Raw genomic sequence first — 16,625 nt, forward strand, 5'->3', positions numbered from 1 at the left:
AGGAACACAGTAGCTCCTGACCTCGCCTCTCCCATGCGGCCTTGTGTTTCTCGCCACCTTTCTTTCTCATGCTTCATCCTCCACTTGGAATGTGCTCTCTGCCCTGCCTCTGCTGGCCAGCTTGTAAGGTCCATGAGGGCAAAGCCTAGCCGTATCTCCCTGCTCCGCCCATCGCTTTCTTTTTCTCTCCACCACTTTCCCTACACACACACACATCCTCAAACCCAATTTTTTAAAACATTATCTTCTTGGGTCTCAGATTCCTATCTATAAATAGAATTCTGATGTAAGATTATACTTAGCAGGTTTTACTGCCCTATATCAAAGTTAAGTCTGCTGATACTTGTATAAAAGCTAGTGTTTCTGTCTGAAAAATAAGCTGTTTCTTTGCCTTTTTGTTCTCAAAGAGTTATCTCATTTTATGAAGAATTAATCTGAAATACTTCTCTCATATGGAGAAACTGAATGAACAATAGATAATAATGGAATTCAGATACATAAACTAGGCTTTCTTGCTTACTAATGATTTAGGAGGAGAAAATCCAAATACTTAACTGTTTGTTGTAACTAGAAAATACAGAGAAATAATCATACCAGTTTTTCCATGCCCAGAAATAATCATTCCAGTTTTTGACCCATGCCCAGAAAACAGAGCAATACATGTTTTACATTTATTTTAATGTTGTTTAAAAAGATTTCAAAGACAGCTTTTATGCTAGTGGGATGACAGCCTTCCTCAGGAAGCTCTAAAACCCAGAAGCTATAAAGAAAGAAAGAGTGAGGGTTTTAGTACCTCATAATATAAAACTGAATATTAAAAACAAACATAAAATTGAAAGACAGGTCAGAGATGGGGGAAATGTTTGAAATACAATACAGTAGACAAAGTGTTAGCCATTCCTGATACATAAGGTGGGTAATGAAAGCCCTTGGGCAGGAAATATGAAGGGCCAGGAACGGAGAGAAAAGTGGGTGGGTTGTGATACAGAGTGACTATAAATCAGCAAGTGAGATACCTTTTCCTCAGCTGCTGGGTCGGTAGACATTTAAAATGAGTTCAACCTTGAGGACTCGAGACGAACATTCTGTATGGTGTCAGTAGGAGTGCAGTTGTTAAATTGAACCAATTGGCAAGACCTGTTCAAAATTTTAAGTGCGTGTCCCCTTTGACCCAGCAGCTCTGCCTCTGTTCAGCTTCTAAAAAGGCCTGCTGCCCATAGACTCACTCATAAGCACAAAACCCATAGAGAGGCTTTTCTGGGCAATATTGTTTCTAATGGTGGAAATTAGAAAAAACCCAAATTTCTATCAATAAAGGAATGTTAAGTTGTCTATGTAGTAAAATGTACATCTGTATTATGTAGAGAAAGTGTATATGCATGTGTGTCCATCAGTCTGTCTGTCTAGACCATAAGAAGTCCAAGAAACAGTAAGTGAAAACAAAGAGCAAAGCAGTTGTGTGTGCTCTCATTCAAGAGTAGAAGCAGGACAATGCTGTACATGTCTATTTATAAATGCAAACAAAATGTCTTGAAGGATATTGTTTAAATAGTAGATTTCCGGGAGAGGAGGAGAATTTCACTTTTCCCCTAACTCTATTTTGAAGTTTTTCAAATGAGTTTCAAATTGTTATCATTACTATTTTGTAATTGAAATTTTCAAAATGCCGTTCAACCTGCTGTTTTATTTCTAGAAGCATTTTTTGAGGAAATCATCAGGGGCAGGCAAAGGTTGTGTATAGCCTCATGCACAGCATTGTAGCATTATTTGTAATAAAAATATTCAAAGTATCCTGTGTTGAAATGACTACATTATGGAATATTCCTGCTATATAGCTATTAAAATAACATGAAAGAATCTTTATAGACTTGAGGAAATGCTTACAAGAGCAGTTAACATTTAGGGACTATTTGCTCTTAATATCAGGTGCCAGCACTTTGAACAAGAATATTTGGCAGAAGACTTGAATGTAGGAGTTCTTCAAATTAAGAATTGTGTAGAGAGCACAATTCTACTTGTATTGATGCTTTTGAACTCCTGTTTCCTCAGGGATGTGGTACTTTTCCTCTTGGTGGTTAGAAGACCCAGTAGTGGAGGAAGGGGGTGATTCTAGTTTATTATTAGTGGTATAAACCTTGTGTGGTGTGTGGTGGTCATGACCCTTCTGGGTGGGAGACCTTGACTGTGGTCTCCAAACCTAATAATTAACAGGAAAGCAGTTGTGTGTTCCTAACAAGTAAGGTCTAAGTGCCTTGGAGGATTGTCTGTGCTCAAAGTAGCATCTTATCTTTTCCTTTTTCTTTTCTTTAAATGAAACTAAGGTTAGAACTAGTTCATTATCTACAATGTCAATATTGATTTTGTTTGTAAGGTGGAATATTAACAGATTAGAATGACTGCTGGTGATTCTTAGGTGCTTCATTGACTTTAAATGAGTTAAGGGATAGCTATAAAGATGTGCTTAAGATTTTTAGGTTAAATCAGATCTTCCTACCATGGTTGGTTTTGACCAGATTCAGTTTCCTGTGCAGCATCAAGGCAGAAAAATACAGTCTTACGGTCTCCCTTCTCCCCTTTTTATAAAAGCAACTCCTACAAAAAAAGGCACAGGTTAAGAGGTGTGAAGATATCCCCTGCAGTAGAAGGCAACTTGCCTTTTCTTTCTACCAAGAGAAGTTTTCAAATGAAGACTATTGACTGACACAGGCCAAGCTGTGATACTTACTGTGATGGTACTTAGACATCAAGTGTCTAAATGCAAGCTTGCTCAGAGGTAGCACATGTCTAACAAGCTGAATTTTTGTTTTAAGTTTTTTTGTGTGTGTGTGGTTGTCGATGAACCTTTATTTTATTCATTTATATGTGGTGCTGAGAATTGAACCCAGTGCCTCACACATGCCAGGCAACCACTCTACCACTGAACTGCAACCCCAGCCCAAACAAGCTGAATTTTATAAAACAGATGATTTTAATAGTGACCTTGAAGGAGTAAGGATGCTCCTGAGAGATGAGATGTATTCCAAACTAGGCTTGCCTCTAACATGTGTTAGGGTCCTCTCTATATCTGGAAGCTAGTTCCATTTTCAATCAGTATGGCTTTCTTCCCTTCCTGCCTTAATCTAGCATATGAATTAGAAAGAAATAGTAGTTATAATAGCCCCACTAGTATTTGTCTAGCCTAGTATGGGGGACCCGAGCATGTGTGTTGGTGATAATAGAGTGGCCTGGAAGGAACCATCTTTTTACAGCCCTGCTGGTAGGACTCTAGGATTGTCCTGTTTCAAATATAGCTGGAGGTAGGAAGAGCAGTTATTATTAGAAAATTAGACCAAAAATAAAAAGATAAAACAAAAACCAGATTCAGAGAGCTTATTATTTTTGAATTGATAAATGCCAGCATGTAGTCTTGGAATTAATTGTTGACTTGTTTTCCTGGCTTAATTAATGATGATAATCTCTTTTAGCCAGACATAGTAGCACATGCCTGTAATCCCAAGGATTTGGGAGTCTGAGGTAGGAGGGTTATAAATGCAAGGCCAGCCTGGGCTACTAGCAAAATCCTGTCTCAAAAATAAAAAATCTGGGGTTATAGCTTAGAGGTAGAGCATGCATGAGGTGTAAGCCCTGTGTGGTGGTGGTCAGGATCCTACTGGGTGAGAGGCCTTGACTGTGGGTCTCCAAACATAATAACTAATGGGAAAGGAGTTGTGAGTTTCTGATAAGCAAGATCTAAGTGCCTTGGAGGATTGCCTATGCAAAAAGTCGAGTCTCCTGTGTGAGGCCCTGGGTTCAATTTCCAGTAATACCACCAAAAAAAAAAAAAAAAAAAAAAAAATTAAAAATTTAAAAAAAAATTACTAGGGTAAAATTTTTTTTATGCAGTATTAGAGATTGAACCTAAGGGTGCCTCTACCACTGATTTGCACCCCCAGTCCTTTTTGTTTATTTTGAGACGGCCTCAATAAGTTGCTGAGGTTGGCCTAGAACTTGCCTTCCTCCTGCCTCAGCCTCTCAGGTCTCTGGGATTATACCCACATGCCACCACACCCAGCTGATACTGACCCTTTTAGAACAGCAAAAACCCTTTTTGGGTGACTAGAAATTAAATCAGTTTTATGGGTATTCTGGTTAGGCAGAAGCCATTGGTTTGTTTCTTATTTGTTGACTGGGGAGAATAGAATCCTATATAAATTCTGCAGCAAAAAACTCTTATTTTGCTTTCTCAGTGTTAGAGAACTTCTTTATAGGGATAGTAACTTTTAGTGGAGAATGACGGTGAATACTTTAGGAAAGACCATCAATAGAATGATTGGAGACATTCTGCTTTCTAGAAACAGACTGGCTAAGGCTAAGGTTCAGAGTACATTTGATTCTTAAATAGTTGTTTTTTTTTTTTTTGTGGTACTGGGGGTCGAACTCAGGGCCTTGTGCTTGCGAGGGGAGCACTCTACCAGCTGAGCTATCTCCCCAGCCCCTTAAATCGTTTTTTTTTAAATTTGCTCTTTGCTTTCAGCTAAAGGATGGGAGCATAAATACATTTGTATCTGTTATCTTAGAACTTAACCACACTGAGATGTAACTGAAGAACAATGTGAGGGTTTTTATTTTTTATTTTATTTTATTTTTTGTACTGGGGTTTGGACTGAGGGGTACATTACTACTGGAGCACATCCTCAGCCCTTTCTTTTTTTTAGATAGGATCTCCTTTGAGCTTGTGATTCCCCTGCCTAGCCTCCTGAGTTGGTGGGAATTTAAATGGAATTGTTAGTTGGCATAATAAGTAGTTCAAAGTATTAAGTTATTTCAGTGTGAAGTTTAAAAGATGAGATTTTTAAAAACATTTTAATTATACATATTACAATTTAAAATACACATTTTTTTTTACCATCATGACCATTTGTAAGTGTACAGTTTAGTAGTGTTAAGTATATTCACATTTTGTGCAATCTCCAGAATTTCTTCATTTTATAAAACTGAAACTCTGTATCCATAAATAACAACTCCCCATTTCCTTTTCTCCCAGCCTGTGGTAATGACCACCATTCTGCTTTCTGTTTCTGTGACTTTGACTATTATAGATACCTCATCTAAGCGGAATCATACAGTATTTATCTTTTTATTACTAGCTTATTTCACTTCACATAAGTATCCTCAAGGTTCATCCATGTTGGAACACATGATAGGATTTCCTTCCTTTTTAAGGTTGAATAATATTCCATTGTGTGTATATGCCACCTTTTGTTCATGCATTCATCTGTCCCTAGAGACTTGTTGCTTCCACCTCTTGGCTATTGTGAAAGATGCTGCTCTGAACATGGGTGTGCAGAAAATCTCTTTAAGATTCTGCCTTCAGTTCCTTGAGGTATATACCCAGAGGTGGGATTGCAGGATCATGAAGCAATTCTACTTTAGCTTTTTAAGTGACTTCATACTAGGTTTTCCATAGTAGTTAGACCATTCTGCGATCTCATGAACAGTGCGCAAGGATTCTATTTCTTTACATCCTTGCCAACACTACTATTCTTTTTTAATTACAGCCATCCTCATGGGTGTGAGGTGGTAATCTCATTGTGGTTTTAATTAGCATTTCCTGAATTAGTGATGTTGAGCATCTTTCCACATATTCATTGGCTATTTGCATCTCTTCCTTAGAGAAATGTCTATTAAAATTCTTTGCCCATTTTTAAAATCAGGTTATTTGTTGTTGTTGAATTGGAAAAGTTCTATATATATTCTGGATATTACCCCCTTATCAGATACATAATTTTGGGGTGTTCTCTTCTATCCTGTAAGTTACCTTTTTACACTGTTGTGTCCCTTGACATATGTGCTTTAAATTTTTTAAAATTAATTTTTATTGTAAACAAATGGGATACATCTTGTTTCTCTGTTTGTACATGAAGTAGAGGCATGTAGTTTTTGTAATCATACATTCACCTAGGGTAATAGTTTTTGATTCATTCTGTTATTTTTTCGTGCTTCAAATTCTGCTGTAGACCATTTTTATCTATTTTTACTTTTGCTATCGTTCGTTTGGTGTCATATCCAAAAAATCATTGCCAAATCCAATATCATAAAGCTTTTTTCTCCTAGGTTTTATAGTCTCAAATCTGTGTTTAGGTCTTTGATTCATTTTGTTATTTTTGTTATATAATTCAACTTCATTCTTTTACTTGAGGAGTGAACTTTGGTCCTGGAAAATAAACCAAATGTTTTCTCTGCTTATTTTCTGTCTCCTTTGGACCTTTTCCTACCTCTTACTCGCCCGTATTTACTTTAGAGAGTAGTACAAGGCTTTCCTTCCTATTACAAAGGGAATGAGGCCCAAGATCCCTATTAATGGGGAAAGCTGACAGTATTTTCAAGTAGTTGGGACAGTGGCAAAGTTCACAGCATCACTAAATCTCCTCTTTAATAATGTAGTCTTATTACCTAATGGAGAAAGATTAACACCTAACTCAGACTATCTTGCGTACCTCCCTGTATACTGTTCCTATTGCTCCTGGAACAAATTATCACCCATTTAGTGACTTAAAAACAGCACAAATTCATTATCTCATAACCCCAGAGGTTAGAAGTCTTGAAATGAAGATGTTGCCAGACCTCCATTTATTCCACTGGGTTGGGGAATCTGTTTCTGCAAGAAACAGACAGATTGTTCAACTTCTGGAGGCCACCAGCATTCCTCGGCTCTGCCCTCTCCTCACATCACTCTGACCCATGCTTGTTTCACATCTCCTTCTCTGAGTTTTCTGCCTCCCCTTCCCGCCCCCCCCCCCCTTTTTTTTTTTTGTGGTGCTGGGGATCGAACCCAGGGCCTTGTGCTTGCAAGGCAAGCACTCTATCAACTGAGCTCTCTCCCCAGCCCTCCCCTTCTCTTTTTTAAGTACCCTTGTGATTACATTGGACCCACTCCCATGGGGGATTCTTCCCATCTCTAGATACTTAGTCACATTCACAAAATCCCTTTTGCCATGTGAGGTAATATATTCACAGGGTTGAGGGATTAAGTTGCAAATATATTTGAGGTGTGTGGGGGGGGGCAGTATTACTCTACCTCCCTGTCTTTGCACATCTCATTGGTTAGAGACTCAGGCAATCTGGATTCTTAAACCCAGGGGTGCTTAACCACTAAGCCACATGCCTAACCCTTTTTTATGTTTTTTGTAGAGACAAGGTCTCACTGAGTTGCTTAGCGCCTCGCTTTTTGCTAAGGCTGGCTTTGAACTCACTATCCTCTTGCCTCAGCCTCCTGAGCTGCTGAAATTACAGGTGGGCGCCACTGTGCCCAGCCAGTCTGACCTCTTCCTCGTGTTTTCCCCTCCCCTCCAGTCTTCCTCTGGACCATTGTGCTTCTTTTCCTCTTCTTTCCCATCTGTTCCTTTCTTTCTAGTCCCACATCCAGCCCTCTAGGTTAGGTATTTCTGACCTCATTTTGGTCTGCCAAAATAGCTGTTGAGTGTATCTGCTTACCTGTAATTCTCCCTGCAGATATTTTGAGCTCATCTTGAAGCACACTTGCTAGTTGGTCTGTCTGATAATTTGGTTATCTGAAGTCTTTTTTCCCCCACCATCTTTATTTCTGCTGGTCCTCAGGCTTGTTTCCTTGTCAGCCTGGTACCTTTGGTTCTGTTATTTGCGTATGAGCTAGTATTTTGTAGGAATAACCTGAGGCCCTCGGCAAGACTACCTTTCTGGGAAGATGACTTCTAGTCCCTTCTGCCAGACCCTGTCCTCAAGACCACCTCAAAGGAGGTTCATTTCCAAGGACCAGTGGCGGTAAGGGGGACCCAATGTACATGAGGATTGGTTTCTTTGGGTTCACCAGTTATAAGCTGATATAGCCCTTTGAGGTTCCTGCTCTGTTTGGGAGTCTCCAGTTAGTGCTCCACCTCAGCCAGCCCTGGACTTTGGAGGCCATTAAAGTAAAAGTACCATATTGCCAGGATTGACCAGCTGATGCTTTAAAGGCAAAATCTTATCTCTCTTGTTCTTATTTTCCTTAGTTTCTACCTGGTTATTCCTTGCTCAGTTGCCAAAGCTTCAGAGCTTTTCAGAGGATTTAAAAACATTTGTGGTATTCATTGTTGTTTCAGCACAATGGTGGGCCTGATAATGGAGCGCGACTCCCAGCCATCAGAGCCTGGCCTGTTTTTCCATGTTGACTTTGCCGCCTGCATCCCTTCTGGGCCTAGGCAAGATTAATCTTTAGCAACCACTGTGATCACATCAGACTTTTGCTTACACACATCTCTGGCAGGAAATCGTCCCTAGAGGAGCATAGTGACAACATGTGCTATAGATTGTTCCCTCACCAGACTCAGAGGTCAGTGTTAAACTCCAAGGTGTTTTCTGGTGGCTTTAGAAAAAGACATGTTGGGAAGGAAATTGCCTCCTGTTCCTGAGGGTTGAAAAGGTTATCTCTTTTTTGAGTCCAGACATAATTGAGTTTGGTAGCAGAGGGCAGAGTCTCATCATTTTTTATGGTGCTAGATTGTCAGATGGATAATGAGGCCCTTCATTTTTCAGTGCAGCTGGTCACATGCTACTGGTTGAGAACCAAGCCCTTAGCTTGTGGGGGAGCCATCCATGACTGATCGTGGAGAGTGGGTGCCATGACCAGGACAAGCAGGAATAAGGAGTGTGTGTGACATGCTTGAGGAAGCAGCTTGCTGTGTGGGCAGGACATCCAGGAAGCCCCGTGTGCAGTGTCTTCCCACTGTGGCAGGGCCATGCCTTTGGAGAAACCACATTATCTTCTGGGGCATTGGCCACGGACTCTTTCCTCTTGGCCTTGTTGTCCTGTGGGACTGACTGCGAGAAGGGCTGACTCTATTGGCCCTGGTAGCCAGCCGTTGGGAGGATAGAGGGGAGGAGACCATCTGAGGGGTTGTCTAGAGACCATACCATGGTCTCAAGTTCCAGTTCACTCAGTGATCCAGTGATTTTGGTCCTAGAATCAGCCTCATTTTGCAGATGAGTAAACAGAGGTCCAGAGATTTTCATGTATTTAGATTTAGTAGTGATGCTCTGGCCTCATGTGGCTGATTTTAGTAAAAAACTAGGAAAGTGGAGTCAGACTTTGGTCAGTGTGAACCTCTGAAGCTGCAGCTCAAAGCCAGGAGAGATAGTAGGGACCATGGTGAGCTAAACTGCCTGCCCTCATCTGGCCGTCTGGGGTCCAACTCAGGCCCTATTGCCAGACACAGACCTTGAGACTGGTTAGAGATCTGGCAGGTCAGGACACCCACCCCTGACTATGTGGGAGGGGGTTAGGTGAGTAGGCCTCTGGTGACCCCTGCCAAAAAATTACAGCCTTCTGTGCCGGCCTTTCCCCTGGGGCCTTGCCTGGCTGCTGAGACCACAGGCTCCTGGACGCATTGCTATTTTCACCCTGTGACCTTGGGCCTTGATTCCCAGGTCACCCACCCTCAAATTGCAGATGGGCCTCTTTGCTCTTGCCATGCTTCCCAGTGACCAGCTCACACCCTTCAGCCTCAAAATCATGTGCTTTGCACTTGACAGAGTAGCCTTCACTTGGCAGCCGATGTCTGCCTGAAGCAGCCTCAGAACGGAGCCTTCCACGTCGTCCTTTATGTTATTAAAGCAATTTACTGGGAATTATCAAGTGCCAAACTTTCTTTTTGTATTACCTCTATAATTTTCTCTTAAAATTACCCTTGTAAAACTAGGTGACAGTTAAATGAAAACTGTGTTGCTCCTGGTATTGTTCTTCTTTGCAAGCCTTCGAAGAAGGATCGTCCTGGACCCGAGACTGTTTTCCTAGCTGCCCCCAGTTCCTCCATTTAAATGGCTTCATCTTGTTGAAGGCGATTGCTCCATTTTCCTGAATTCGACAAGCAGAGGAGAGCCAGAGGGTCAGGAGGAACTTGTGTAAAAGTTGGCTGGAAAGTTATTGTGAAGTAATTTCTCTCAAGTATTTGATACTAAAAAGGTATAGTTCCAGGGCTGGGTATATAGCTCAATTGGTAGAGTGCTTGAGCTCAAGGTCCTGGGTTCAATCCCCAACACTGCAAAAGAAAAAAAAGGTTAAAAAAGGTATAGTTTCAGATGTGTCCATGTTGTGACTGCTCTAGCCCTGTGTTCTTGTCCTTGCCAGAGAGTTTCCACACTCCAGTGATCCAGGGTCATTGTTTCCCACCTCTGCGGCAGATTTCTTGTCTATGTATTATATTGGGTTGTATGCTGTCAGCATAAACATCTTCATTTCCAAATGAAGCCTCTCTCATACCCGTGGTCCCTCCTGACCCCCAGCATCTACCCTCTGTCCTGAACAGACCCTGCTGACTGACCACACCATGCCTATATTCATCATCTTCATGCCCTTGTCCCTTCCTTCATCTTAGTTATGCCCATTCTGCCATCACCCACTCATCAGTTTAGAAGACTGAGGGAGTGTCTGACCTCCCTTACACATTGTCTTGCCCTCCTCAGAACTCCTGAAGGGCTGGGGAGATAGTTCAGTCGGTAGAGTGCTTGCCTTGCAAGTACGAGGCTCTAGATTCCATCCCTAGTACCGCAAAAAAAAAAAAGAACTCCTGAAGTCTGCCCTGGGTCTTAGCTCTTTTTGATAGTGTCTCTGCCCAGGTTGTGGTGTTAATTTTCATCTTGAGATGCTTGATAAGATGTGTGGTGCTCAGTTAATGGACCATGTGTTACTTAGCTTTCTGTTGCTGTGACAAAATACCTGAGAAAATCAAATTAGAGGAGAAAAGATTTATTTTGGCCCCCGGTTTCAGAGGTCTCAATTCATGGTCCCTAGGCTCTTCTGTCTGTGAGCCTGTGGTGAGGCAGAACATTATGGTGGGGAGCACGTGGTGTAGTAAATCTGTCACTTCATGGCAGCCAAGAAGCAAAGAAAATACTTGCTTTTATAACAGAGCCCCTCCCCTCAACCCCATTAAGCTTTGAGTCCATAAGTGGATTAATCCATTCATGAAGTCAAATCTCTTGTGATCCAATCATTTCCCAAAAGCCCTACCTCTGCTGTGCTGGGGACTAAGCCTTTAACACATGAGCTTTTGTGGGATATTTAAGGTCCAAACTATATAGGCTGTAAGTGAGTAAGGAGAGATATAATGTACCAGATGTCCTGAGGTGGTTTAGTGTCTTCTTTGCTGCCCAACTCTCCAAGGGTCTGTTTCTCTCCAACTAACTACTTAGCTCCAAAAGGGCAGAGAGCCTGGCGAATGTGTCTCTTGCTGCAGTCCGTAATAAAGTTCTGGATTGGTGATAGGCTCTAGCATCCATACTTCATTTTCTTGCCATTTGAATGATAGATTCAGTTTAAAATAGATGTTTGCTTTATGCTGAAGCCTCAGAATATGGTCATGTCTTCATAGTGGCCAAAGTTACCCTGGTCATGTGGTGCCTGTCATTTGGAGGATAAAGGAGCCAATCATGGTGATTAGTTTACAGATTTCCACTTGGATACTTTGCCACTTATTTGCAATGGCAAGATTGACAGTGTTGGTATACACAAGCCAAATAATTGTTAGCATTACTGTGAAAATTGTAGGGGAAGCAATACCCATCCTGGGCTAGCTCTTTACAGCCAGAAGGCCACTGGTGAAGTGTTTGTTCCAAGCTCATTAAAATCACCAGGATGCTGCCTTTGATCCTGTTGGTCTTCTGAATACTGGTAACGTCTATTGTTCCAGTATTTCAAGCCTTGTAGTAGAGAATTGCTGATAGAAATGAGCCAGCTAAAAGGGAGGAAACAGTTATTCAGATGTTGTGAAGTAAGACAGACTATATGGCATTTATAACTCTGGTGTGGTTTGCTTATAAAAGAGAATGCCTAACTAGAATTAATCTAGTGAAAATTAACCCATTTACCTGCTGAAATGAAAAAACAGTAGACATCTGCCAAATAAAAGAATGATCATCATTTAAACTGAGCTTCATCTGGGCTCCTGTCTGCAAACGGCAGTGTCTCCGTGGAGAGAGCACTCTGACTTCTGTTTTTCTCACTGTTTTCACAGAGCCTGAGTCCTAGTGAAGCTGGCAATGACAAGTCTGAATGGTCGCCATGCCGAGAAAACCATTGACATGCCAAAACCATCAGCCCCCAAAGTGCACGTGCAGAGGTCTGTGTCCCGAGACACCATCGCCATTCACTTCTCGGCATCCGGGGAGGAGGAGGAGGAAGAGGAGGAGGAGTTCCGGGAGTACCTCGAAGAGGGGCTGGATGACCAAAGCATTGTAACCGGGCTTGAAGCCAAGGAGGACCTCTATCTTGAACCCTTAGGTGGTCATGACCCCGTGGGCCTTGCCACCTCACCCGTCCTGGCAGATGGACTGTCTGGGTCCCAGGCCCCTGCCATTTTGCCCGTCTCCGAGAACACTGTAAAGCTGTTGGAGTCCCCTGCTCCGACAGTGCAAGTATTAAGTACAGTGCCATTGGCTCTCTCCCCAGGGTCATCTTCTTCAGGGCCCTTAGCTAGCTCTCCCAGTGTGTCGTCCCTTTCTGAGCAGAAAACCAGTTCTTCCTCCCCATTGTCCTCTCCTTCCAAGTCTCCTGTCCTCTCATCCAGTGCCTCATCCTCCACCCTCTCCAGCACAAAACCCTTCATGAGCCTGGTGAAGTCCCTGTCGACCGAGGTAGAGCCAAAAGAATCCCCACACCCCCCAAGGCACAGGCACTTGATGAAGACATTAGTCAAGTCTCTGTCCACAGACACATCCAGGCAGGAGTCAGATACCGTGTCCTATAAGCCCCCTGACTCCAAGCTGAACTTACACCTGTTTAAGCAGTTCACACAGCCGCGAAACACAGGTGGAGATTCCAAAACTGCACCTTCTTCCCCGCTGACTTCTCCTTCTGATACTCGCTCCTTTTTTAAAGTGCCCGAAATGGAGGCGAAAATCGAAGACACTAAACGACGCCTTTCAGAAGTCATATACGAGCCTTTTCAGCTCCTTAGTAAAATCATAGGGGAAGAAAGTGGCAGCCATAGGCCCAAAGCCTTATCTTCAAGTGCTTCAGAACTCTCCAATCTGTCCAGCTTGAACGGGCACTTGGAAAGCAATAACAACTACAGCATCAAGGAGGAGGAGTGCGACTCTGAGGGGGACGGTTACAGCAGTGACTCCAACGTCCCCAGGAGCGACCCCCCAAAGACCTCTGAAGAGCCTGCTAGAGAGGCAGAGCTGCGAGTTTCCCAGGCGAGCAGTCTGAAGGATTTGGGCCTGAAGACAAGCTCGCTAGTTCTTGAGAAGTGTTCCTTGTCTGCCTTAGTGAGCAAAGAAGACGAAGAGTTCTGTGAACTGTACACCGAGGACTTCGACCTGGAAACAGAGGGCGAGGGGAGGGCCGATAAGCCCCCAGATGTTGCTCTCAAGCCAGAGGTGCTCGCAGACAGTGGGGTAGCTCCAGACAGCGAAGACGAGGCGGACTTGGCCACGCAGCATCCCGAGTTGCCCGTGAAGACGCTGGCCTTCTTTATAATGTGTGTCTATGCGTACCTCATCCTCCCCCTCCCCTACTACATGAGCGGCCTCTTTCTGGGAATTGGCCTTGGATTCATGACTGCAGTTTGCATGATCTGGTTTTTTACACCACCAAGTGCTCATAAATGTCACAAGTCACATAAACATCTGCAACACTGGCACACAAGCTCTCTGGACATCAAAGAACCTGAAATATTGAAGGTAAGCCTCTCACGAGCCGCCAGCAGGTACGCGCCCACTCTCACTCTCGGCCTTCCTTCATAGCAAACCGCTCTATTCTGGCTCATTGTTAAAGATTTTTGCCCAAGCAGTGTTTCAAGACTTGGAGGGACTTTCCGTTCTCCAGACAGCCAGGATGCTCATTCTGGCTCAAGTTTTGTTGATTTACCAGGTAGTTTTTCAAAGATCTCCATGACTCTAGAAAGTAGTACTTACACCCAGTTCCTATGTTAGTTTGTCTCTCAGTTTGCCAGGGATTTGCTACTTGTGGAGGATTTTGATATTGCTGGGTCTATTAGGGTTAAATATTCTTGAGACTCTGGACTCCTAGAATTGTAAGAAAAGGCAAAGAGGGAGAGAAGGCAAATTGATACCCCTGGTGACCCTTGCTGGCTATCCTCTCTCTTGTGCCCAGCGGGGCATGGGTTGGAGAAAGATGTCACTTCTCCCTGTGCATGTCAGGTGCCAGGCTCTGGGCCTTCTATGGATGCCCGAGTCGATCCATCAGGGTGCAAGACGAATCTATTAGAACTTCTGTTTATATTTACAAATTTGAAATTTTTCTCGTTATTATATATGTTTCATTAATATACCCAGTACAAAAGCAGTTGTAGCTTATATGGTTTATAAAACATATGTGTTCCCCCCATATATACATTTATATATGTTTTTACAGATAGGATGTAGAATTAAAAAATGTTTAGAAACCATTATTCTGTAAAGTTGTCTAATTCTTTTGCTTCCAGTTTCACACATGAGGAGAGAATTTCTGAGAAGTGGTTATTTGTCCAAGTATTTTTGCTATTTAATTAAGTATCAGAGGTAGAATTTAGAGCCTGGTGTGCCCTGTTACTTTTCCCATGACACTTCTACAGAAAGTTCGTGCCTGGACCTGCCCCAAGAAGCCTTTGCATTATGGAAGAACAAAAAGAGCTCAGTTTTCTTGGAGCATTTTTGGACCTTATTGATTTTAAACCTTTAGTATTTCAAGTTCTAAGCTTGTTAGCTTTTCTATTAAACTAATAGGTTTTTTCCTCCTCTCTATGTAAATAAGAATGCTCTAAAAACAGCAGCATGACCTCTCTCCCTTGTAAAACAAAACTAAAAACAAACAAACAACAACAACAAAATAAAAAAACTAAACTGCTATTTGATTTTTATATTTAAAACTCTGTTTTCCTTGCTCAGAGGAAATACATGATCATTGTTTAAAATACACAGGGAATTAAAAAAAAATTCTTTATCACACCCGTGGAAGGGAATTATAACTAATGATTTGATAGATAGTCTTAGTTGCTGTCTTTCTTAAGTTCTCATGTGTGCAGGTTTATACTTGTTCGCTTTAATGGGATGGAGTATTAGACAGCTGACCTTTTTTCTTTCTTCCACATGGCAATATGTTATGAGACAGTTTCTTTTTTAAGAGAAGTGGTGTTGAATCAAGGATGTGACACCCTTAAGCTTAGCATTAATATATGATGCAGAAGCAGAGCGAAGTGACTCATTATGCATTGTGGCTCAGCTTCTTGGATAGGGTGGTGCTGTGACTACCTGATTTACATGCCCACTAAATAAGTTAGTGCTAACTTTTGCCAAGAAAAATGGTGCTTCTATTAATTCCAGTGCCTAATGATCGCCTGGCATTCATTTTAAACTGGTTTGAGCACTTATTTGTCTTGGGAAGATTTTAATTTTAATCCAGTCTTTAGAGTTGATCCAATCACTGCTTTTTGTCAGTGGTTTATCTACAACCAAAGGATGCCAGTGGAGTAAGATTTTAATGGCGTAACAGTTTGGGTGCTTTTGATCGTTGGAATGGTAAAGGCAACACTATAAGCTGAACACCTGCAGTGGGCTAGGCTTAGGTCACTCATTATCTCACTCAGTCCTCATCACAATCCTATTCAGATACAGTATGTGCTCATGAGGAAATGGTTAAGTTACTTGTTCACGGTCACACAGTTAGTGATTGGTGGAACCATGTAGGACTAACCTTTTCTTTTTAAGGAAGTTATCTTAGTCTGTTGTTAATCACACAATACCACAGACTGGATAAGTTGAGCACAGGTTTATTTCGGCTCATGGATCTTCCCTAAAGTTGAGGGGCCACATCTGATGATGATGTTCTTACCAGCCCCAGGTAGTACAGGGCATTATCTGACAGGAAACAGGTGTGTGTGTGTGTGTGTGTGTTTCCGTCCGTCCTCTGGTCTCTCTCCCTTTTCTTTTAAAGTCACCAGTAGTCAATTTGTGGGACCCCCGACTCCATAACCTTTTTTTTTTTTTAACTTTATTTTTATTGTAAACAAATTTCATAACCTTTTCTAATCCTAATTATCTGCCAAAGGCCTCACCTCAAAATACTATAATCAGATTAAGTTTCTACCCTCTTATTATCTAATATCTCACAACTGGGATTAAACTCCAATGTGAGTTTTGGAAGGGACAAACCAGCCATATTCAAATCATAGCAGAAGGTGTTTTGCTGTGTCCGGGATAAACTTATCTGAATCTTCCTTGAACAGAACAAGTACTCTAATGCTTTCATGGACTGACACCTGTAATCCAAGCAAATTGTCTTAGGCTGTCTTATGAGTATTCTTCCTGATTGGTGTTTGAACAGGTCTGATCATTTGGTAATTCTTTTTCATTCTTAGTATTAACTTGTTTAGAATGGATTCATTGCTAATGAGGCAGTTTAGCCTGAGTTTTTTGTTTGATGTGCAGGGCGATTTTTAGAAACCTAGCTAAATCCATTCTCTACTTAGAAGAGGGCACTACTCTAGGTTAGAAGGGTATGTTGTATCTTGCCAGCTGAGTATTTCAAATGCAGATGATCTTTGGGCTAATTAATTTTATTGAGTAAAAGAGCATGCTCTTGAGAATCATTTTTAAAATATGTCACTTTAGCCAGGTATGGTGTTGCAGGCCTG

At 41.9% G+C, this 16,625-nt stretch overlaps 1 protein-coding gene across 2 annotated transcripts in view; it reads left to right on the forward strand.

Annotated features, from left to right (window-relative positions):
• Tex2 (testis expressed 2) overlaps nucleotides 1–16,625 on the forward strand; it is a 105,441-nt gene that overhangs the window by 26,735 nt on the left and 62,081 nt on the right. For both annotated transcript variants that reach the window (XM_047545068.1, XM_047545069.1), the window contains exon 2: nucleotides 12,006–13,674. In XM_047545068.1, coding sequence (XP_047401024.1) covers nucleotides 12,031–13,674 — 1,644 coding nt within the window. In that variant the 5' untranslated portion in view covers nucleotides 12,006–12,030. The remainder of the gene's footprint in view (nucleotides 1–12,005; nucleotides 13,675–16,625) is intronic.

Source organism: Sciurus carolinensis, chromosome 3, assembly GCF_902686445.1.
Source record: "Sciurus carolinensis chromosome 3, mSciCar1.2, whole genome shotgun sequence".
Taxonomy (NCBI): domain Eukaryota; kingdom Metazoa; phylum Chordata; class Mammalia; order Rodentia; family Sciuridae; genus Sciurus; species Sciurus carolinensis.